Here is a 23797-nt window from a genome sequence, read left to right on the forward strand (position 1 = left end):
AGCTGCTTTTTTTGTGCTTCTCTTCATCTGTTTTAAACAAACCTGGCTGTTGCTGCTTGTGTGTTCACAGTCTGTCTTCCTACTTTGATATGCATTGTTAATTAGCTGCTTTTCCGCTCTTAACACTAACATTTCCCGAGTAGGATGCAGTTTCCAGCAATCCAGCCAATCCTGCCTTGTCTTTGCTCATCAAACCCAGTTCCTGCGGTTACTTTGTGGTATGACTTGACCAAAAGTCAAATCAGCTCATTCTGCCTTTAGTTAATGAACTGTTACCTGCCCTCATTTGTACTTCATCTCAGCCCTTAGATCAATCCTATGATGGCCCATGGCTTTCCCATCCCCATGTGCTGTTCTTGCCTGGATGCCCTTTTCAGACACCTGATGAGATTTAAGATGGTCTGCATTTAAGAGGTCTTTATCAATGTGCCCTTTCAACTTGTAGCGGGTTTTACCCCAGCATGGTGAGGCTTTAGGTCATTTTAAGGCAATTTAGTGAACGTGTTTGGCTGGGTACTCTCTTCCTCTTCTAGCAGCTGGCAAGTGGTGGCCACCACAGCCTTCCTCCCATGCAGGACAAGTTACCCCTTTCTCCACCCTGCATCCTTGCAGCCATTTTTCCCCACACAAGATCTGAATTAGCGTGATGGCCTGTGCCCTGTGTGCCCACCTGCCCTCCCTGGGGTGCCTCTTATGCATGCAGTTATTTCCCTCCCTGGCTGTACACCTGCTCCTCCTGTACCATTCCCATGAACTACCCTCTCCCCACCCCACAAAGGAGCCAGGGAAGCACTGAAGTGACAAGGAAAACACTTTTTCTGCTTAAAGTCTTTTTTTCCCCCTTCTTCTCATTTTTCCCACCCCTTTTTTCTGTTTTTTCCCTCTGCCTCTCTCCATCCCCTGCTGTGCGCCTCGGCTTTGTGAGCTTAAAGGACGTCCAGATAAAAAGCTCCTCTTTCTTTCAGATCCTTTCACCAAACCACCCATCCGCCTCCTCCTCCCACCCCATTCTGCTTGCAGATTTATGGGCAGCCCAGGGAGAAAGTGCCAGCATTAGCATTTTTAATAAAGAGCTGCTTGGAAGGGATGGCAGCGGGTGGGGAGGTGGGAAGGGGAGAGGCATCGGCAGCTGAAGCCTGAGCAAAGCCGTTGCAAAGCAAATTCAGAGAGGAGCAGGGATGGGCATCACCAGTGGTAGAAGTTGGCAGCTCGGTGCTATCTGCCTTCTGCTTGTCCCCCATTGGGGTAGTATAGGCTCTTCATAGGTCCCCACCTTGGTCATTGTGGAAACCCACTGGGGCTGCAGGAGAGGTGCCAGTGCTGCTGGGATGCTTCTTGTCCTTTCACCCTGGGTTTGAACCCCTGAGCTGCCAGTGAAGGGATATGGTGAGTGTCATTATGTGCACCACTTGCTCCCAGCGCACACTTGAAGCTGGTGTTCTGATGCCATGATGGAGCTGGGCATGGCCATCCTCATGCTGCTTGCTTTGTGGAACCCCCCAGGAGCACAGGGAGTCAGGGAATTAGACACAAAGTCACGTATTTCAGTGTAATAACAGTAAATTACCTTCTTCTCCACCGGTATTTCAGCCACGCTCACATGCAGTGACTTCTCAGAGTCTTCTGCAAAGACTTTCTCCTGCAGCCATTCTGACCTCCCTGCCAGCTCCTCTCAAACCAGCTGCTCCAGGTTAGCTCAGTGTGGTCACAGGCAGTGGGCTTTGATTGCTCATCCCACCCCTCTTATTTAGAAGAGCTTTGCAGGGAGCAAAGACTGGCAGGAGCTCAGTTCTCGGTGCTGGAAGTCAGTGTGGCCTTGTCCTCTTGGGGCCACAATTCAAGCGTGGCTGGGGTCCTGTTGAGGTTGGTAAGAGCATCACCAGCAACACTAGGTTTGGTGGTATTTTGGGAGCTTCCACTCCAGACCAAATCAAAAGCAAAGCACAGCTGATGGTCCTGCTGGAAAAATCAGAGTCCTGAAGATCATTCCAGGAATACACTGACAGCCCTTTGTCCATAGGAACTAGCTGACTGAGTGTGGAGAGTTTGTTGTTTCTCAACTGCCCTGGTGATCTCCTTATTTTGTTGTTTCAGATGCCTGCCTACCTTAATGCCAAGGCTTGCAGGGAGCTGAGAGCTGTAATTTCTGGCTCGTTTAATCCAACCTGGTCAGGCACAGAGCAGCTTCTGATCAGTCCTGCTTTCTTTTGAGCTCTGACGGCCATGCAATCAAAATACCTGCCAAAAGCAACAAAAACCAGAGCAGTGATGTATCTCTAGTGATCACAAAATGCAGGGAAAGAGTCAGCTGTTTGAGCACATGTGCGTGCACAGGAGATGAAGGAGGGGGATAACAGAGTGACAGGGGCACAGGGGACAAGAGACAGTGATGGAGATGGTGAGGTGTCCCTGGAGGAGGAGATCTCGTCCCATTCTCTGCAGCAGAAGGCACAAGTCAGCAAGGGAGTGTGGGTGGAAATGTCAGTGCTGAGCTCCTGGAGAGCTTCCTTGCAGATGAAGATAGACAAGTGCCTCTTCTTGAGCTGGAGGTCTTGCATGGAGACTGTTTCCAGTCTTACCTCATAAGGTACCATGTCCTTGCAAGCTCAGTGGTGCCTACAGCATTGATTGTCTCCTGCCATGTAGGCACATAGCTAAAGGCTGAACATTCCTTTTAGTAGGCCTTTTGTGACCCCAACTAGAGGCAAAGTGGGGAAGGCTGGAGAGCTGCCACGTGGTATCTTCCTGCAGCATGGAAACCTTTCTCAGCTCAAAGCATCATCACACAAATTTTAGTCACAGATGGAAATTGCACCCTGCGTGGATGCAACATGGCCTGGGCTGACTTCCATCTCCCAGGCAGGTGCAAACCCACCTACAGTGTGTCCCAGATGTGTTGGCATCCATTGGCTGCCAGATGTGCCATCCGGCAGAGGTCCAGCAGCCACCACACCTCTGCAGTGCCTGTCCGGTGTTGAGCTCTGCTGCAAGCCAAGAGCAGCTCTTCATAACTGCTTTTCTACCCAAGTCAGTGTGGAACAATACCTTGCCTCTGCTTTTGTTCCTTGCCCGGCGTGCTCCTGAGAAGCAAGAATAAAACCCATCTGCGGGAGCACTGGAAGGCGGAGGCGTGTGGCATTCACGGTGTCGTCGAGACGCAAGGAGCGCATCGCTTTCTGACTGGAGCTGACCTCATTCAGGTCAATCCGATCTGGGGGCTGAATGTAATCCCCTTCTCCCAGCCGACCGGATGGGAAAATGGCATTGTATCCCAGCAAGGAAATGAGACGTGCACTGTAATCCTGCAATCAGGATTTTTTTATTTTTTTTTTTGTCCTTGCTGAAATAACTTCAGATTAGAAATTAAAGTGCTTGTGCAGAAGAGCTGTAATTGCCTCTGGAGAAAATCCTCAGGCTTGTCAGCAGCACCTGATACTCTCACCCTGAATTTTAACAGCAGTGATGCAATGGGATGGAAAATCTTTCCCTCCCCAGATCTGAGCTCTTGCAAAGAGAATTTTGAGCTTTAGCTTTTGGGAGCGGCGTTTGTGCTGTCTAATTCAAAACCCACTACAGCTGAGTCCGGGTGCCTCCCCTTGTTCTGCCATGTCAGCCTTGCTCTGCAAGTGGTGCTCTGCCAGTGGGGCTTTGCTGCTGGGGATGCAGAGCACAAGGTGTCGTGGCCATGGGTGTCCCACCAAAGGGCACCGGCCACTGAATCATGATTGCACGTTACGCTGTACTACCTAGGGCAGCAGGGATGGAGGAGATGGGACCATCCTGCTTGGCTGCAAGCTTCCAGCTTGTCTTCCAGACCCATTTTCAGAGTCTCACAGAGGCTGAGGCTTCCTCAGTTCCCCTCCTGAAACAATGAAATCCAAGGGGAATAAGGAAGGTGGTGAAGCTGTGGCCCCAGACCTCACATGCTCACCTTGCAAAATCCTCACAGAGAGAGAATTCAGCTGTGGTTTAGTTCTTTTTGCAATTCGATGGCTGTGACACCAATCCCTAAATGAGGGCTGGGCAGGTGGTACCTGAGCATGCAGAAGCGTAATGCTTATGGATGTGGGGGCAATTGGAATGCACTATGTCCCAAAATAATGGGTGTGATACACCACTGACATGTTGGCAGATTGGGGCTGGGGTGAGGATCTGATGTTGTAAGAATCCCAAAATTAACATCTTGGAGGTGGGGCTATTTTATCACCTTGTCCTGGCTTGGTTTGAGTCATCTCATCCCAGGACCCCTCTGCACAAGAGCTAGGGGCTAAGCAGGGGAAGTGATGTGAGTGCAGCAGGGGCGATGCCAGTGTGATGTTTCTGGGTTTCTCTTCTAGGCCTTGGCCATACACCATCTTCCAGCGTGGCTTTGACTTGGTGCTGGGCGAGCAGCCATCCGACAAGATTTTTCGGTAAGTGGTAAAGGCAACCTGGTCAGCACATTTTGGGGCTCAAAGATATGACAGAGGGCATACGGGCAGGCTGGTACCCCAGCTGGTACGGCTGAACACAGCTGTCCTGTGCCACCTCCTGGGGACATGCGAGCATGGCTGGGAAGGTCCTACTACAGCTGCCATGTGGGATGCTGGATGCCCAGCAGTCCATTCCTCTTCTCCGTTCCTGACAAGAAAAAGGTTTTAGCTCTGAAGGAGGACTTCTACCAAAAAGGGAAGTGCCTTTTTTTTTTTTTAAATTACCTAAATTATCTGTGCTTTTGAGGGGTCATTTGGGTGCATTCAGAGGAGCCACACCACTGTGTGTCTGACACAACCCATCTGTCTTTGCTTGGGCTGGCATTCCTGCAAGGCAGGGTGGAGCTTCAAGGGCTTGGATTTGGGTAGAGGCAGCTCTCTGAACTTGGCATTTCACTCCATGCCAGCCTTTGCTGCTTTCGCTGTCAGGTTCACCTATACCCTGGGGGAAGGTATGTGGCTGCCTCTGAGCAAGAGCTTTGTCATCCCACCAGCTGAGCTGGCCATCAATCCCTCCGCCAAGTGCAAGACCGACATGACAGTCATGGAGGATGCAGTGGAGGTCAGGTAGGTGCAATGATGGGGAGAGGTTTTTAGGACACATTTCAAGCAAACAAATTGGCAGTGTGTCCTTAGAGTGAGAAGACCAACTCAAAGCATGTGAGGGTTGATGAGTGCTGGGGCCCCAATCCCACACTGCAGGTGCAAATTAGCATGTGCTTTGATCTGCCCCATTTAGTGCCTGCAAAGCTGAGCTTTCAGAGGTAGCTGTCATTATCTCAGTAACTCCTGCCTCCCTCTAAAAGCTTGGCTGCCATTCTATTCACTGTCAGCCTGAGGGGGACCTGAGCTCTAGAAAACCCCACACAGCAGCCGCGGTCATGCACATGTTTGCAACATTTCAGCGGAGCTGTGACACTCCTCCTCCTCCTCGCAGGGAAGAGCTGATGACCTCCTCCTCATTCGACAGCCTGGAGGTCCTCCTTGATTCCTTTGGCCCCGTCCGTGACTGCTCCAGGGACAATGGGGGCTGCAGCAAGAACTTCCGCTGCATCTCAGACCGCAAGCTGGATTCAACAGGCTGTGTGGTGCGTGGTCCCCTGGGGATCTGCAGATCTCCTTCAGTGTGAACAGGGAGTGGGAGAGTGGAAGGGGAAAGGATGCATCTTTCCTCCTTTGCCATTGCTTCAGGATGGTTATTTGGGGGTTCTGCAACAAGAAGAGATGTTTCTGGGCTGACCTTGCTGCACACATGCACAAAAAGAGTGGGATCTCATCTGCTTGCTGGCTCTCTGGGAGGTCCCACATCACTCACACATGTACCCTATCCCCAAAACAGCACAGCTGCTTTGCTCTGCAGAGAAAATGTGTGCCCCAAAATGGAGGCATTTGTGGGGCTGGGGAATCCTGCTGTGATGCCACCGGAGCTGGACATCAGGGTGAAGGCTGTGAGTATGGGGCACAGGGTGGGCTTGGAAAGCGCAGCATTACTTTGGTGTTCACTGAAGATGGGTGCTGGTAAGCAGGCTTGATTCCAGCACATTACTTTGGTATAGAGCAGCTTGGGTGGCTCCCATCCCAGGGTTTGCACTCCCCAGGGCTGCAAATAGGCTTCTGTGCAGGAGGTATATCTGCAGTGGTGGGCAGTGTTGCAGCCACCCATCCTGCAGCCCCTGAGCACCTCTCAGGCTGCGATTTCCAATGGAGAGCAGTGCCGGATCCCTCCCCTCTGCTCCAGCCCCTGGGCCAGACTACTTGCTCAGGGACTTTACCTCTTGCTTCTCCCACCCCTGCCAGTGCCCGACAGGTCTGAGCCCCATGAAGGATGGCACAGGCTGCTATGACCGTCACGTCGGTGTGGACTGCTCGGATGGCTTCAATGGCGGCTGTGAGCAGCTGTGCCTGCAGCAGATGGTCCCCCTGCCTGACGACCCCCTGCTCTACAACATCCTCATGTTCTGCGGGTGAGTGACCCATCGCTGCCCCAGCCATTCGGACACTCCTGAAGTGCTGCTGTACTTTGCTGCTGCCACCCTGAGCTCATAGCATTGGGAGGGAGGGTCTCCTCTGTTCCAAATGTCCCTGCTGGGGTGGCCCCGTTCCCCACCGGTGGGGGCTGCAGCTGATGGTGGACCCCTGTGCTGGCTTCCCAGGTGCATTGAGGACTACAAGCTGGGCACAGATGGGAGGTCATGCCAGCTCATCTCGGAGTCGTGCCCTGAGGTGGGGGACTGTGGCGAGCCCCGCGAGCTGCCCATGAACCAGACGCTATTTGGGGAGATCTTCTATGGCTACAACAACCACTCCAAGGAGGTGGCTGCAGGACAGGTGCTCAAAGGGACGTTCAGGTGAGCTGGGGATGTGGGGAGGTGACCCCAGCAGGGTCAGACCTCACCATCCTCTCAAGAAGGCAGCATGGGAAGCAGTGTGGGGCTGGACCTTAGCAGACTGCCTGATCCATCCATGTCTGACCAATCTTTGTGGGAGGTGGAGGGGCCAGAGGGCAGGGCATATATGAAGCTTTCTGTCAGAGTAAACATCTTTGTAACCTGTGCCCAAAGGAAAGGCTTGTTGTTGAGTGCCTTTATGGCATTGGTGGGGATGATCCCCAGCAGTTGCCCTGTTTTCCAGCCCTATCCTCCTCTCTGCAATTAACTTCCAGGCAAAACAACTTTGCCCGTGGCCTGGAGCAGCAGCTGCCAGATGGGCTGGTGGTGGCCACAGTGCCCCTGGAGAACCAGTGCCAAGAGGAGCTCTCTGACCCCATGCCAGATCCTGAATTCCTCACTGGTGAGTATGTCTGGCCGGACCTACACTCTCCCAACAGGGCAGGTGTTGGTGTGGATGGCTTCAGCACCTAACCCTCTCAGGGGATATATCTAGTCTGGCTTTAGCATCCTGTGCTCACTTGCAGCAGCAGGGCTTAAGAGGAAAGCATTAAAAGCAAAGGAGAGGGAGAGGCTGCAGATTCATGGTGTGGTGTAAAACCTCAAGTGTCCATTGGATATTTGGAGTATTTGCAAAAAGAATTTTTTTTTTTTAATTCAAGGCAAACAAGTTTTCCAAATATCTTTCCAAAAGTATTTCCAAATCAGGAACCCTTTGTCATATATGATAATACATGCTTCATATATAATGAAGCATTCAAAACCTGCCTCAAGCAAACCAGAATGTCTTGGTTTGTCCTGCCAGAGCATCACGGGCCATGAGCAACAGGATTATAATGGATTTGTACACAACCTTCAAGGATTTACCCTTCTTCCACCAAGTTGCCAGCACTGATGAATAGCCTTTGTTTCCTTGGTGTTTGTAGCCGTTGGCTGAAATGGCCAAGGACAGTGGGCAGCTACTAAAAGAAAGGTGTAGATAGTAAGGTTATTTTGGAAGGTGTCTGCAGGGTGGTAGTTTACAAGACCTTGTGAATTCACTTTGTTTGGCAGGACTCCTAGGAGGGTTTTGGGGAGCATCTCTGGGCTGCACCCAGGGTGCAATGGGTGCTGGTTCCCCCAACAGCGCATGGCAATGTAGGTGTGTGTGCAGGCAGGGAGGAGGGTGGCAGTGGGTCTGCAGACCTGAGATACCCCAAGAGAGCTGTGTCTGGTGGGTCACTCCTGCAGCCATGGGGATACTCAGCCCTGCCTGGAAGTGATGGAGGACACCTGCCTCTACATGGGGCCCTGCTGCCCTTGACATGATTACATGGTTGTAAGGAAGGCACTGCCGCTGTGGACTCAGCATCAGAGCAGGGTTATGAGACTGGGACTCCTCTGGCAATTATGCCAGGGAGGCAGAAGCCAGTAAATTATCCTATTAATTTCCCACTGCTCTGCTGGCTCTTTGTGCCTGATTAAAAAAAAAAAAAGAAAAGAAAAAAAGGGAAAATTAGTAAAATCTTCTCTGCTTGTCAGTGAGCAGGTCTGGATATTGCTGTGAATACACAAGAGGCAGAGCTGCTGAATAAGGAAGGGCTGGTTTTGCATAAACACTTTACAGGGAAGAGCAAGGCTTTGAAGGTGTGTTGGTAGCAGCCAGCACCGAAGGGAGAGGCACTGGAAGGCAAAAGATCTTATCCTCCTTATTCTCTGCCTTCATTTGTTGTTATGGAGCGGGGGATGCCTGTTATCCTCCTGAACTCCTGCTGTGAGGCTGGTTAGCAGCAGAGTTTGCTGCTTTGCTGTCAAGTGGAGGCGAGCTGTGATGGCTGTACAGCAGTGGAGCTGTGAGGGAGGAGGTAGCTGTGTCCAGGCATCCTGCTTAGCACACAAGGGTTGTTCTGATCACCAAAATCAGAGCCATGAGCACCCTTCAATTCAATTTCTGGGACTTTGGCCAAGGCTCGGTGGCCTCTGTCCCTCTGCTCATGGAAGCTGAGCTGCTGCATGCCTTGGCTTGTTCTCTGGGCAGTGGCTGCCCAGCCTTAGTCTCCATGAATTTCTTGTTCCCATAATGCATAGTTAAATGGATGGAGAATGGGATGTCTTTGCCTCTAGAAGGAGAAACTTCAGGTCCTGCTCAGCTCCAGCGCTGCCATAGTGTCCTGAGGGAGCATGAGCATTGACAGGTGTGCAGTTTTCCCTGTGTGTCTCCTGTTCGGCTCAGTACTGGACAAAGGGGACCTATGGCCTCTTGGTTGGCCACACTTGGGCACACACGGCATGACGGTGACCGTTCCCAGGCCTGCAGACAGCTCATTAAAAAGGGTAACTCTCATTAGTGAAATAATTAACACACCTGGGCAGGACTCAGGAGCGGGCACTGGAAAGGAAGCAGAAGGGGGGTACAGGAAGAGGCTCATTATCTTCTGACACAGAGCCCCCAGTCACAGGATGAAGTCAGCCCATGTGTCTTCCTTCAAAGCCATGGTTTTAATTGCCAGGGAGCAGCTGACCCTCTGCTCTGAATGCCTCACTGCCTCCTCAGGGGGATGTGGTGTGTGCACCGTCCTTTTCCCCAGCTTCTTTCCACCCCACTGGCAGCATTGCCCCAGGCACAGCGCAAGGGGCTGCGGCCATCCCCATGGTAAGACATCCCTGGGCAGTGGCTCTGAGCCCCTGTGTCTTTTCTCTGGCAGGGATGGTGAACTTCAGTGAGGTGTCTGGGTACCCCCTTTTGCAGCACTGGAAGGTGCAGTCTGTCATGTACCATGTCCGGCTCAACCAGATGACCATCTCCCAGTGTAAGTGTATGGGGATAGGGGGAAGAAGTGAAGAAGGGGTGGTGGGCTCGGAGGTTGGCTCCCCATTGCAAGTGTGCAGGGAGGTGACAAGGGCTTAGGGTTCTCTGGGATCTGAACATCTCCTCCCATCTCCTTCCCAGCCTTTAGCAATGCACTCCACTCTCTGGATGGGGCCACCTCCCGTGGAGATTTCATGGCACTGCTGGACCAGTTTGGCAATCATTACATCCAGGAGGCAGTGTATGGCTTTGAGGAGTCCTGCTCCATCTGGTATCCCAACAAGCAGGTCCAGAGGCAGCTTTGGCTGGAGTATGAGGACATCAGCAAAGGTAAGAGCCCTGCTTGTCCTAAGAAAGGGTCTGTACAGCCACCCCATGGGAGGGAGAAGCATAGCAGGGAAAGTGCCTATTTCATGTCAGGGCTGTGTCCCATCTCTTTTTCTTATTTGCACCCTTTGAAGCTGGCCAAAGACCTATATACTGCAGCAGCATTAGTCTGGTCCAGAAAGGAAGATAAATACTACATCCCCAGGGAGGTGGAAGATGAATACACTAATCCCACCAAGCCGTCCTGCCTGGTTCTGGACTTAACTGTTACTTGTATTTAATCCTGTTACTTCCTTCCTTTTGTCTCTGCCATATCTGCTCTCTTCCACTTGCATCCCATGGCAAGTGGAAGACTTTTCTCCTTTGAATGTGTTTTCATCTCCAGGGCTATCAGCAATGTGCTTTTAGTGTCTGGAAAACAGTTACGAAGTGGAAGGTTCCCCATGGTGCAGAGGGCATCTGGCACTGCTGCACCTCCTCTGGTGCCCTCGGCAAAGTGAGGTGTGAAGGATCTGTGGTGGAAGGGTTTTTGCAGGGAGGTGATGGCTGGTTTGGATGCACGTTTTCCAAGAGCAGAGTCAGCCTAATGTCTGCCTGCTGCCAGCAGGACCACAGCATCTCTTGTGCTGGCCTCTGCAAAGCTGCCTGCAGGCATTTTGCTGCCTGTGCTGGGGATGTTGGGTTGCACCACCTAGGTTTGTGCAGCAAACAGAAGCCGGCTCCCAAGCCCAGACAGGGGGATGCTGAGTGGAGATGCTGCTTTTTAGGTGACCTTGGTTTGTTGACCCCTGCCCATGAGCTCCCAGGTGCAGGCCGCTCACATGGAGCTCACAGGCACCATGAGTACCACATCGTTTCCATCATGAAGCTTCATAATTCTCAGTATTGGCACCAGCTCACAGTGCTGCTCTTGCTGTGCCCTGGCCACAGAGACATTTGTTTTCTCTCCAAGGGCTCTTATGTGGGGAAGGCTTCTTTCCAAGCCCGAGTCTTGATCCTGTGGGCTCAGACCTGCAGCCTGGACATCTTCCCAAGCCCACCTGCGAGAGTACAGACCCATTGCTGTTTTGCTGTGGGCTGTCTCCAGATGTAGCATCTTTTGATTGCAAGTGCTTTTTTTTTTTCCTGCAATTTCCTCCTCTTTGATTTTCCTGCTTGGAGGCTTTTCAGGTCTGGCAGTCTCCTTCCACCCACAATATCGCGTTTCGTTTTCACTCTGGCACCTGCCACTTTCTCTCCTTTGCTCTTTGTTTGCAAACGTCAGGAGCTGGATATTGATTGAGAAATTGCAAGAGACAAATCATTCCTTGGCTCCTCTGCTTTCCCTCGGTGCCTGCTAAGTTGCAATTCACAGCCAGCCCAAAGCGATCCATTTCCAGCTTCCTGGGGAGGGGAGGGGGGGGGCAGAGTAATGCTCTTGTACCCCAGGTTTTGTTCAACAGCCTTGTTTTCTTTGCAGGAGTCTTGAGGATAGGCTAGTGCTGGCCCTCTTCTCAGTAAGCCTTTGAAATAGGAAGGTTTTCCTATTGAGCCATGGATGTGCTCTCTGGCAGCTCTCCACAGCAGCCAGCCTGCACCAAGCCACCACTGCTGATGCTCTGAACCTCTTCCAGGAGGGAGGCTTTGCCTGGGGATCCTTCAGCTTCCTCTGACCCCACTGACCATCAACAGTAGTCCCTCTGGGCCCCTCTTCAGTGTAGACCCAAAGACATCCTTTGGCAGGGGTTTTGGGTGAAGAGCACTGCTCCCCACATGGCAAAGCTCACAGCAGCAGAGTGATGCTAGCCAGGGCAGCGATGAGCAGATCCTACCTACTTGACTGCTGTGCCAGGACTTTTCCCCTTGTGTCAAATTATTTCTGCTATGGGAGTTCTAAAGAAAAGTCCACCAAATGCTGGGTCTGGCTCACCGCCCTATGTGATGTGGACAAAGTGGCATCAACCATTAGGCACCTTTGCGTGGAACTGTGAAAAACATAGACCATGGTGATGCTTTCCTGGTGCAAATCTTTGTTCTGAGCCTGTTGGGTTGCAGGGTCAGCAGGGCAGGACCTGCAGATACTCCCCCATACACATGGGGCAGAAGGTAAACAAGCCTTCAGTTTCATCCCAGGCTGGGGGTCTGTGGTCCCAATGGGTGACATATCTGCCTTCATGTCACCATTTTCTTTCACTTCAAGATGATGCTTTGTAAGCTAAGCCCTTAGGGAAAGACCCTATTTTCTTGCTCAACTGCAACTTTATCTACCGCTGTAATGCCCCATGACAGTGAAAAGAGATAGGAGCCAGGCTAGAGCCATGTCCTGAAAAGGAACTGCTTCCAGTGTCCCTTCCCCTGCATAGGGACTGAGGGCAGGGGGGATGGTGGGGCTGAAGAGGGGCTTGGTGGCTTTGTAGCCATCTCAGGAGCTTCCTGGGTGTCTTGAGACACTGACAAGTCTTCCCTGCTCATTTTGAGATCTTTGGTGCTGCTGGCTGTGCATCTTTGAGACGGGAAGAAGGCACTGAATCAGCATAGATTGTGTGCACCCTGGACTGACACTCATCCTCTCTGGTCTCATCTTCTGGTCTGTCACATTAGCTTTGATGTAAGCCCTTGAGAACTGAGTGAGTTGAGTGAAGAAATCAGCTGTGGGGCCAGGAGGGCTTTTGCAGTGGAGTGGTTTGGTAAGGGGCTTTGGTAGGGCGTCAGCCTGGGGTGAAGGTGCCCACACAGATCCTTCATCAACCTCCAGCCACATGAAGGAGGCTCCTTCTTGTGGGGACCTGCTGCAAGGGTAGTTCATCCCAGTGCCAGGCAAAGAGCTTGGGTTGGGGAAGCTGAGGCACAGGGAGACAAAAGAACCTGATGGTAGAGTCCAGAGTGGACTTTCAGTCCTGATTTTTTTTCTGAAGACCAGTGAGCACCTCATCCCTACAGAGGAAATGGGGACCTCTTAAGAATACAGGAGGGTCTCTGGGCAGCACTGCCTCTCTCCTGGGTGGATGGCAGGGCACTGGCCCCCTTCCATCCACTTACTGATGGCTTGGAGCCCACCCTGGTGCCCCTCTTTTCCTCCTTCCCAGGAAACTCCCCCTCGGATGAGTCGGAGGAGCGTGAGCGGGACCCCAAGGTGCTCACCTTCCCTGAGTACATTGCCAGCTTGTCCGAGTCAGGCACCAAGCGCATGGCAGCCGGTGTGCGGATGGAGTGCCAGAGCCGCGGGCGCTGCCCCTCCTCCTGCCCACTCTGCCATGTCACTTCTAGTCCCGACGTGCCATCCGAGCCCATCCTGCTGGAGGTCACTAAAGCAGCCCCCATCTATGAGCTGGTCACCAACAACCAGACACAACGGGTGAGGAGCCATTGGCTGGGGCTGGTGGGGTGGGCATGGGGAGGTGGCAGGATAGCATTGAAGTGATCTTTGCAGGCAGCTTGCAGGCATCATGTCAAGCTGTGGCAGACCTTGCCCACTGGCCAGCCCTGCTATCCAGTGTGGACAGACCATGCTGAACCCACCAAGGGATGGATGAACACTGACTTGATTGGTGGTAGGATGAGAGCTCACCTGCCCAGTGCTTACCCCCTTCCTCTCTCTCTCAGCTCTTGCAGGAAGCCACCATGAGCTTGCTGTGGTGCTCAGGGAGTGGGGACGTCATTGAGGACTGGTGCCGCTGTGACTCAAGTGCCTTTGGGGCTGATGGGCTGCCCACCTGCGCGCCTCTCCCACACCCCATGTAGGTCTCCATAGTTGCCCAGGCTGGCATCTAGTTATGATGGGTCTGGGAGGAGGAGGTGATGGCTAATGGCATGGTAACAGAAGTTGGTGGGGCTGGAGTGGTGTTATGGAACAGGTTTGCAAATGGATAGAGGGGACCTGGAAATCAGGCAGAGCGTGCAGAGATGCAGTATCTTTTCTAAATTCAGCTGAAGACTGATTTTAGATCCATTCTGGTAAAGCATTGCCAGAGAAGGAGCCCTTTGGACCGGAGTGCCTAGAGCTAGGAGTATGAGGGAGTATTCTCTCCTGAGGTTGCTCTCTCCCATGATTATAGCTTTGAAATGATTGAAGAAAAGTAATTCAAAACCAGTCCCTATGTACTGTCTTACAGAAACCAACTCATTTCTGGTACGTTTGCATGTGGTCTGCACAGCAGTGAGTGGCACTAGCAAATATGCTCATGCTGCCTTTTACATCAGCCATAGGGACTGGTTGGTGAGGTTGTCCTCAGGATCTCTCCCATACACTGTGCCTCAACCTGGTGGTTTTGCTGCCTTTTTAAGGTACAGAGGAGCAGCAAGGTGGTGACAGACATGGGTGAGGGTGAGCATGGGTGGGTGGCAGACCTCTTCTTCCCAAGAATCTGACCAGCTGGCATTGCCCCCTAGCCTCCGGCTCTCCACTGTTCATGAGCCCAGCAGCACACTGGTGGTGCTGGAATGGGGGCATTCGGAGCCCCCCATCGGGGTGCAAATCGTTGACTACCTCCTCCGTCAAGAGAAAGTCACTGACAGAATGGATCACTCCAAGGTGGAGACAGGTGAGTGGGGACTCCGCTGGTTCTCTCTAGGGAGAGTGGGATGGAGATGTTGGAGGAGAGCCTCTGTCTCCCTCTTTGCAAGTGGGAACATATCCAGTATCGTGTGAAAAAGAAAGCAGCCCATCTCCTGCCCACGATGCTGCACTAGTGGCAGCTCCATGCCATGGTGATGAGCCTTGCTAGAAAAGCAGTGGGTCCATCTCTGCACCAACTTCATGCATGAGCCTTGGTCCCCCTCAACAGCAGGCAGGGTGTTAGCAGGCACAGACCTCAGCAGCTCTCCACAGCCCTGGGGACATGTGTATCATCACCCACAGTGCATCCTCCCCTCTCTCCCTAGAGACTGTGCTGAGCTTTGTGGATGATATCATCTCTGGTGCCAAGTCACCCTGCGCCATGCCGGCCCAAGTGCCTGACAGGCTGTCCTCCACCATCTCCCTCATTGTTCGCTGCCTGGAGCCTGACACCACCTACATGTGAGTTGCCTCCCCTGTGCCATGCTTGTGGCAGCACTGTTGCTCTGATGCTCCTTTCTTTGCGTGAGGTCTTGGGAGTCCAGAGCTTCACCTTTTTCCTTCTCTGCAGGTTCACACTCTGGGGAGTTGATAATACGGGAAGACGCTCCAGGTCCAGTGATGTGACGGTCAAGACCCCCTGCCCTGTGGTAGATGATGTGAAAGCTCAAGGTGAGATGGAGGGAAATGGCTGGACTGTGATACTTGGGACCAGCAACAGGGAGTTCCCCCTTCCAGCAATTCCCCACACACATCTTGCATCCTGGCTGTAACATCTCCTTCACCCATGGTGGCCCAGGTGCTGCCATGGGGTATTAAGGGTTGGTGTTGAGAGTGGCAGGAGGCACAATTCCCCTCTGCAAATGCAGAGGCACTCTGTGCTTCTGGAAGGATGGGAGGATGGGTGGAGGGCCAGGCATGCAGCGAGGGGCAGGCACGTAGCACATACCAAAATAGCCAAGACAACCTGCCTGTCCTGCCCCGAAAGCAACTGGTAGTGTAGGTGGTGGTTGTGCTCAAGAAACCCAGTTGCGTACCTTCTCAGAAATAAATGGTATTTCATTCACTAACAGTGCCTGATGACACCACATGTTTCTTTTCTTAATTGGACTGAACTACAGGAACCTAACCTGGACTGAGTGTGGGGAATACCATCTACTCTGTTGTTCCTCCACTGGGACCTTTTCTTGATATAACATTAACTCAGAGGACAAACTTTGGCTTTGGTCTTGGCTCTAGAGCTGAGCTTTAGTCTGGTGGGCTTTATTCATGGCATTCCTTGCAGCCCACTGAATACCTTTATACTTCTGTGCAGAAATAGCAGACAAGATCTACAACCTCTTCAACGGCTACACCAGTGGTAAGGAGCAGCAAACAGCCTACAACACTCTGCTGGACCTGGGTTCCCCTAGCCTGCACAGAGTCCTTTACCACTACAACCAGCACTACGAGAGCTTTGGGGAGTTCACCTGGCGCTGTGAGGATGAGCTGGGGCCCAGGTAGGCTCAGAAGCTGGGTTAACTAGGCAGGGAGGCCTGCCTACCAACAGGCTTATCCCTTGTAGATGTTTGTGACTACATCTACAGGAAGGTGACTCTGGCAAATCTCACGAATTTGATGCTAGAGCTTAGAATCTCACAGTGGTGTTCCTGTTTTGGATGCTGTGCATACGTTTGGTGTCCAGCTATCTCCCTTGAAGGACCAGAGACACAGGGCAAGTTGGAAAGCAGTAGACCATAGTCAACCCCTCATCCTTGACCATCTCACTAGTCCTGTACTGTCTCTCAAGTTTTTCCTAGTTTGTTCATGCTATGCAGGGTGGGAAGGGGAAGAGATTCTCTTCTTCCCTCAGTAGCTGCTGCTACATGGAAAAATGCATGGAAAAAGTCTTGGAAAAATATTGCACAGCTGAGTGTGGTTGGAGTGCGCTAGAGAAGGGCCCCAGGCATTGATGCAGTTGACTCACTGTCAGTTGTGGTCCAAAGCAGGCAGTAGATTGACCTTGGGTCTGAATTGCATGTGTTCCCTCCCTTTCGATGCATGTCTGCGACTGTGTGGGATGATCTCAGGGACATGAGTGTTTTGGTGCCCAGGCAGTGCTAAGCTGCCACAGCAGGTTTTGGAGGAGGTGGCCCTGATCTCTTCCTGGCTGAAAACGTCCCTTCATGCCTAACTGAGAACCATGTCTTCTCCCTGGGCTTCTCCACGACACTGCAGCCCCTCCAGTTGCCTGGGGATGGGTTGCCTCATGTCCTGGGCTTGCAGAGACAACCAGATGTTCACTTCTCCCCTTATCCTTTGACATCTGCTTTTGTCTGCATGGTTTCCTAGTGATGTGGATGCTTCCAGTTGGTTTAACAAGCTCACTGTGAGATTGTGTGGGCTGCAGTGGTGTTTCACAGCATCTGGCCTCCAAAGAGCCAGAACCTTGAGCCCATCCTAACTGAAGTAATCAGGATTACTTCAAGTGTATGTCAGCATCAGCTCCTATCTATGAAACGTATGGCCTCCACCTTACCCCCTGTTCCACACCTCCTCTTGCTGATCTCACCAGTAGCTGTCTTCCAGCCCTGCTTCTCCAGGTGATCACTTGTGGATTTCTAGCAGAAGACTGGAGATCCTCCAAATACCTTCTCTGTTCTCCAGCCCTCTGGTATTTGATCAGAAAGACACAACAAATAGCTGGTGGCTGTCATGCACTTAGTGTCTTAGGCATATCTCCTAGTCCAGCTTTGGTGGGAAATTCCTAAGAGATCCTACATTCCTTGAGGAAAAGCTGGGATCCCTCCTTTTTCCCCTTTTCCCCTTTATGTTCTAAGAAATGTGAACTCTTTGAGGCACACCCTTAAAGCTCAGTAGCGACATCCCTGTGCTTAGAGTCTTGTTAAGGCTGAGGCTCCCACCAGCTCCCCTGCCTAGGGTTGCTTCATTCCAATGACACTGAATGGGATCATCAGGCTTGGACTTTCATCTCACCTTCATCTTGGGCCCAGCTGTGGTGATGCTGCTCTTTCTCAATTTCCAGATGTGAAATCCAGCCCCAGTTTGCAAAGGACATCTGACATCTGTTGTGATGGTTTGCATGAGGAGCACATAAAATTCTTTATGTGACAGATTGGAGTCATCACACAGCCACTGCCATCACTGCAGCTGAGCAATACCATAGCCTCTCACTGCCTCAGTGAGGAGACCAAGGACCATACAGAACATAAGGTGGAAGCTGCCATCTCAAGCCCCACAAGGCAGATGTGTATTGACATGGAGGAGCCAAAAATGCCACTGAATTGCCCAGATGTTAGCTTTGCTATGTGAATCGATGAGCCAGAGGGTTAATTCCAGCCTCTGAAAATTCTGGAGTGCTTAGGATGGGATGACGCAAGTTGCTGATGAAGTGTTTGCAGCTCGCACTACTTGGAAAGAGACATTTAGGCAGCTGCAATGGGTTCTGGTGATGACAAATCTTGGAAAGCAGACCTCCTGTTTGATCGTCTGTGAGGGCGAAGCATCCAGACTGGTGGTGACAGGACAAATCACTTGCAGATGACATTATTTAGCCAGCAGACAGAGTGTTTGTTTGACTGTTGCTGATGCTCCTGAATGTGGACCCACACGAATGACTTTACCATGTCCCTCCTCCTCCACGTGGCCATGCTGCCTTCTGGCTCTGCTTGTTTGTGGTGTGCTCACCTCCCTTCTTGGAGACGCTGGCTGCTGGAATGAAGGAAGTGAGGGTGTGTGCAGATAACTTGCTGGGGTTACAAAAGACAGTGCTCTCTCCCAATCCAAGAAGGGCTGCAGAAAGCCCTGCACTTGGCATAAGAAGAAATGGAGGGAAAGGCGAATCATTTTCTAGCAACTAATAAGTGGAAATGGGATTTGATGCGAAACCTGGTGAAGTCTGGTTGCGTCTATGGGCTTTGAGCCAAAATCTGTGGGATCACATTCAACATTCCTGTGAGAGTACATGTGATGCTGGAGGAAAAGAGAAGCAACCCCAGCACCTTGTCTAGGTGTCTATATGTGGGGACCAGGACAAGTGAGAAGCCATGTACGTTCTCATGGCTGGAAGACCTGGGCAGCTTGGGTAGCTATCTGTGGAGTCAACACTGTGCTAAGCACCTTCACCTCTCTGCTGTGATCTGGAAGTGAGTGCTGGGGCTTTGGATATCATGTGGCTGCAGAGCTGGGCAACATATTGGTGGCTTCAGACTTGCCCCTTTGAGCTGCAGCCATATCCACAACCAATGTCTTGAGGGTTCCCTCTCTGGAAAAGTCAAGGTTGGCTCTGGCTGAGCCTGGGGTAAATTAATTCCTCTCCAAGCAGCTCTGCCATAGTGCACGTGGCCTGGATGAGGTTTTGGAGGGGATGTGGATGGTCCTCCATGCTTGGTACGCGTACCCCTGAGCTGTCTAACCAGCCACAACACAGCCATGTGCTCCACACGCAACCCCTGCTTATCCAAGTAGGAATGTGACAATGTGTTTTAAGAATGTGTTTTCCCTAACATCATGGTCTGTGCCTCCACTGCCTGTTCTGTGCTGAGCAGATGCTGAGTTAAAGCTACCAAGGGGATGTATCTTCTGTCTGTACTAACCCACCAACTGACCTTGAAGCTGGCTAGAGAACTTATTCCAGCTCTTGAGACGCTTAAAATTTTGTCTGGGTTTCCAGGCACATGTGATACTCACCTTCAAGGCACTTGATCTGAATTGCCTCCAGATTTGCCAGATTCCCTGGACATCGCCCAAAGTGTTAGACAAGTTTAAAATGAACATAACATGTTTTATCTTAACAAACCATTTTTCTTGATAAAGGTATAAAAAGCACAATTTTAAGAGGAAGAATATGAAAAGGAGAGAACACAATTTAGGTCATATTTGGCCAGGATCTTTGCACCCTTCCAGTATCTCATTCAGCATGAGGGGTTGGTAACTTAGCACTTTCTCGCTATCAGAACAAGCCCACACTGAAGCTGTGTTGCCCTTGGGGGTGCTGCGTGTCAGTCTTCTGCTGAAGATGGATTCTTCCTGGACCTCCTCTCCCTCTGTCATACAACCTTCTTTTCTGGCGTCCTTGGCTGGGTGATGGCTCTTTATGAAGTGCTACTGCCATGACCTGGCTTTCCTTGTTTTGTTCTCTGCAACTGGAAGATGCAAAATGCACATACAAAGAACTGGGGAGGTCTGCCACATCCCCTGCTCTCTCAGAGCTTTTTGGATCAAACCTATGTTGTATGCCTCAGTATGTTCCTTCCAGTTTGCATGCTGTCCTGTGGGACACATTTTCTAAACTGTTATTAAATATTACAAGTCATCTACCAGGAGTGTCAGTCATTGTACTTATATCTTGTGATACTGCATCTTACGAGCTTGATAGTTCTTATCTCACTTTCAGCCTCCCATAATGACCCCCACAAGCCAGGCAGGTGTTTTGACAAGGGAGCAATGCTCCCAGCATACCTGCCTTTTCTCTGCCCTTCCTGCCAGGTCACTGTCCTACAGTAAGCCATGAGTGACCAGCACACTTCCTAAACATTGCTTCATGGAGAGCACACTCATGATGACACTGCCCTGGGCTGGCCATGCATGTCATGCCTGACACCTTTCAGCATTTCTCCACATGTCTGCAGTGCTATTGGCTTCCACTTTCCCACCCCAGCAGTGACTGGTGATGCCATTTGGGTCATTGATGTCCATCCCAAGGAGTGTTGGGGGTTTCCCAGCTATACCTGCGACTGCCCCTCAGTAAACTCAGCCTTGTTACGAGGATGATACAGGGTGGAAGAAGAAGGAGGGACAGAACAGGGAATTGTGAGTGCCAAGACCAGTGATACAGGTCCAGCACCACAATGTTGGCATGGGCACCTCTGACCATAGTAGGGGCTGTTCTAATGTGCACTTAGGCTTGCAGTGGTGCCACAGGGCTAGTGTGTCCCCCCAGCCATGCTGTCCTCCTTGGACAGTATCAGGCTCCACTCAGCTGCTGTCTATGCTGCCTGACTCTTGTGTTGTTTCTTCTCTCTCCAGGAGCTCTGGCAGTGTACTAAATGTCTTTGGTTTTCTCTCCTCATATGCTCCTCCTGCCCTTCCCACCATTCCCCCATGGTGTCTCCATCACCCCCACTGCCCCTCACTGTCTGTCCCCATGGCATCTCCCCTTGCCCATCCTCACTGCAGGAAGGCTGGCCTCATCCTCTCACAGCTGGGGGACCTCAGCAGCTGGTGCAATGGCCTCCTGCAAGAGCCTAAGATCAGTCTCCAGCGCTCATCCCTCAAGTACCTCGCCTGCCGCTACAGTGAGATCAAGCCCTATGGGCTTGACTGGTCAGAGCTCAGCCGGGACCTCAAGAAGACATGCGAGGAGCAAACACTGAGTGTCCTTTACAATGACTATGGTGACAAGGACTACTGAGGGTTGCAGGCTCCCACTCTCACACTGGCCTTCCCATGAGCATTTGTGAGGGTTTTATACATGGACCCATGGGGGGAGGGTGTCACTGATGTTTCTGGAGGCAAAAATTTGGACCAGGGAGTGAAACCAACTGCTCTGCAGGACTGACTCAGTATTAGTTTCTTCTTCAACTTGGCCAAAAGCCTTTCTAGTTAGAAGTCTTGTGGGACAGTTTTCTTGACTTTGTTTTATTAATTTTGCCAAGAGGTTCCTCAGCATCAGTGGAGAGGGGAGTCCGGGAGTGTGCAGCCTTCTTCTCCCACCTCATCCCTGCCCTGCCTGTGGAGACCATTCCCAAGGGTGGGGGACATCGGTCACAGGAGAAACACAGTGGCACAGGCAGGATAGGGGAGCAAGGGATGCAGGGTTGCTAATGGTTATAGCTGAGCAAAACAGCCACTGGATGGCCAGGAGGATTGGGATGTTTGAGGGTTTCCTTGCAGTTGTAAAGCATGAGGTCTGTATGAGACCCAGCTGAGTGATGCTGCCATTGAAGGGCATGGTGTCACCAGCTGGGGTGAGGAGAGAGGAGCATTGGTGAGCCCTTCTCCTCAGGCTCTTCTGTCATGGTTAAAGCCTATGTCTGCTCCAAGATGCAGAGTCCTCCAGAGCAAAAGCATCTTGTCCTCAGGGCCAGTGGTCAACTGGACATTGTGAGCTTTCTTCTTGCAGGACCACATTGCTGGGAAGTCACATTAAAAATACCTTCCTGTTTTTTTTTTTACCACTACAATAAAGACTTTGAAGCAATGTCAAACTACTGCTCAGGAGAGCCCCAGCCAAGAGATCGGCAGTCAGATGGCTCAGATGGAGCTGCCTTCTGCACCAGCTGCCCTGTAACTGTGGCATAGCCCAGGCTCCGCATGGCGAGGGGAGTGGGGTGTAGCGTACCCCACCACAGTGGTGCAGGATGATCCTGTAGGTCCTGGTCCCAGAGACAGTTCAGTGACATAGCATGGCAGGCAGGCTCCTGAGGGTGTTGTTTGCTTGCGTTCAGGGTCACATCTGCAGCTCTCACCAGTAACTCTTTTCAAGCCAGAGAACTGGGGTTGTCCTGGGACACTGGGCTTGGATCAGGGCAAAATGTTCTCAAAAACCCTTTTACCACTGATGGTGTTAGAGGCAGCAAACGGCTTCCTTTTAGCTTCAGCTTCCAGCCTGGTTTGCAGAGGAGGTATCTCTGCACTTGCCAGCTGTGCACCTTTGATCTGGACAAGCCAGGAACCCTACAGAGGGATTTTTATGATGCCTTTTCAGAGAGAAATTTCCTTTTCATTTTTTCAGTCCTGGCGGGAGAAGTCTTCAGCCTGTCGCTTGGGACTTTCTGCCTCATTCCTCCTTATACCTGCTAAGGACATGGCTTGAACATTTGCATGGTGCTGAGAGGGAAGCAGCTGTGGTCTGTGGTCCACAGCTGATCACAGCCAACAGCGTTGCATCACAGTAATTGCTCAACAGCAGTTCAGTATCTTCCTGCAGGACCACGCAATGCTTTTCTCTTCCCTTCCATGGGCAGACCTCTCCTCCAGGGACAGCTAGCCTGGATGGGGTGCTGCTGGGAGCAGGCACCAGCAGTCAGTGTTACCTGGTTGTGTTTCTGTAATGAATGTGTCTAGCAGGGGTCATCAGGCAAACGCCTGCTGTTTGCAAGTCTACTGTGTCCTTTTGGCTTCTTTTCATGTGTTTCTCCTTATATTTTGATGTGCCTGATGCTGCCAAGGGCTTAGGGCTCAGAGCAAGACCAATGCCATCTCCATGCACAGGTATATGTGCAGATGTGATCTGTACTGAGCCATTGCTCCTTCTCCTTTCAGTCTCCAAGACACTTTGATTTATCTTTTTGCTTCTCCCAGCAGATGCTGTGACAACTTTTAACTTCCAGCTGGGCAGCTGACCAGAGATGGGCAAAGGGCACCTTTGCTCAGTGCCTCAGAGGGGTGCTTGGACGAAGGCTGCTCTGGCCCAGACTCAACTTGGTTGCTCGCCAAGTAATACCGCTTACATGGCCTTTATATGAAATGCAGACTGTTTTCCTTTGGGTAGTAGACTCTTCTCTTTTATTGCTCACTAGGTGCAGCAGCAGGGATGGGAGCGGTGCAGCCTGCCAGCCACTTGCTGCAGTGCTGCCAGAAAAACCCTGGACACCCCATGCATTCACACCCGCCTAGGTCACCCTTTTGTCCAGCCCCAAGATTTGCACTGGGGCTATTCAGATATTTCTGTTCCACTTCTGTGCTCACATTTCAAAGTCCTTGCGTGGTCAACCAAAACCCTGCAGTATCGTCAGCCGGCTGGGCCGGACTCCCTCTGCCCCAGCGTCCCCATGGCGGGGAGATGGACCACCCTGGAGGACAAGGGGAAAGACACCCATCCAAGCTCCTTCGGCAGCATCCCTGCACAGTTGGACAGAGCTTGGCTTCCTCATCCCATGACGTAACATGCAGTCTGTGTGTGGGGCTGTGCTCCACCTGGTTGATACTGCAGCGCTCCTGCACCCGCTGTGCTGCCAGGTCCTGCTGGTGTGGCACATCTGAGGGGCCATCTTCACAATGGCCCTGGCTTTGTGAAGGCTTTGCAAGTCAGAATTTTGCTCAAACTTGGATTTTCTTGCCAGAATCCCCCAACTAACACATGAGCCCATCTCAGACAAATGCCAGCAGCCTGCCATGGGAGCCCAGACCCAAGAAGGGGGTTGCACCATGGCAGCAGACCTGGCTTTGGTGAGATGTGTTGTATGGGGCTTGCTCAGCCAAAGCAGCCATGGGCAAACCCCATGGCGTGCCCTTCCTTGCAGAGCTGACACCATCCATGTCTGCTGCAGGGTTCTACTGTTTGGTC

General features: G+C 51.8%; 1 protein-coding gene across 3 annotated transcripts in view; it reads left to right on the plus strand.

The window, feature by feature from the left end:
* ASTN1 (astrotactin 1) overlaps positions 1 to 21312 on the plus strand; it is a 53052-nt gene extending 31740 nt beyond the window's left edge. The window contains exons 9-23 of one of the 3 annotated variants that reach the window (XM_062602205.1): positions 4338 to 4412; positions 4902 to 5039; positions 5410 to 5560; positions 6270 to 6436; positions 6626 to 6820; positions 7135 to 7262; positions 9544 to 9648; positions 9789 to 9977; positions 13040 to 13308; positions 13557 to 13690; positions 14343 to 14494; positions 14835 to 14970; positions 15080 to 15180; positions 15824 to 16007; positions 19324 to 19826. In XM_062602205.1, coding sequence (XP_062458189.1) covers positions 4338 to 4412; positions 4902 to 5039; positions 5410 to 5560; positions 6270 to 6436; positions 6626 to 6820; positions 7135 to 7262; positions 9544 to 9648; positions 9789 to 9977; positions 13040 to 13308; positions 13557 to 13690; positions 14343 to 14494; positions 14835 to 14970; positions 15080 to 15180; positions 15824 to 16007; positions 19324 to 19441 — 2242 coding nt within the window. In that variant the 3' untranslated portion in view covers positions 19442 to 19826. Of the gene's footprint in view, positions 1 to 4337; positions 4413 to 4901; positions 5040 to 5409; positions 5561 to 6269; positions 6437 to 6625; positions 6821 to 7134; positions 7263 to 9543; positions 9649 to 9788; positions 9978 to 13039; positions 13309 to 13556; positions 13691 to 14342; positions 14495 to 14834; positions 14971 to 15079; positions 15181 to 15823; positions 16008 to 17533; positions 19301 to 19323; positions 19827 to 20685 lie in introns of those variants that run through there. The other 2 variants (XM_062602206.1, XM_062602204.1) reach the window with 2 other exon arrangements.
* Positions 21313 to 23797: the final 2485 nt, after the last annotated feature.

Source organism: Pezoporus occidentalis, unplaced genomic scaffold (assembly GCF_034315485.1).
Source record: "Pezoporus occidentalis ecotype Australia unplaced genomic scaffold, CSIRO_AGI_Poc_V1 ctg76, whole genome shotgun sequence".
Classification (NCBI taxonomy): Eukaryota; Metazoa; Chordata; class Aves; order Psittaciformes; family Psittacidae; genus Pezoporus; species Pezoporus occidentalis.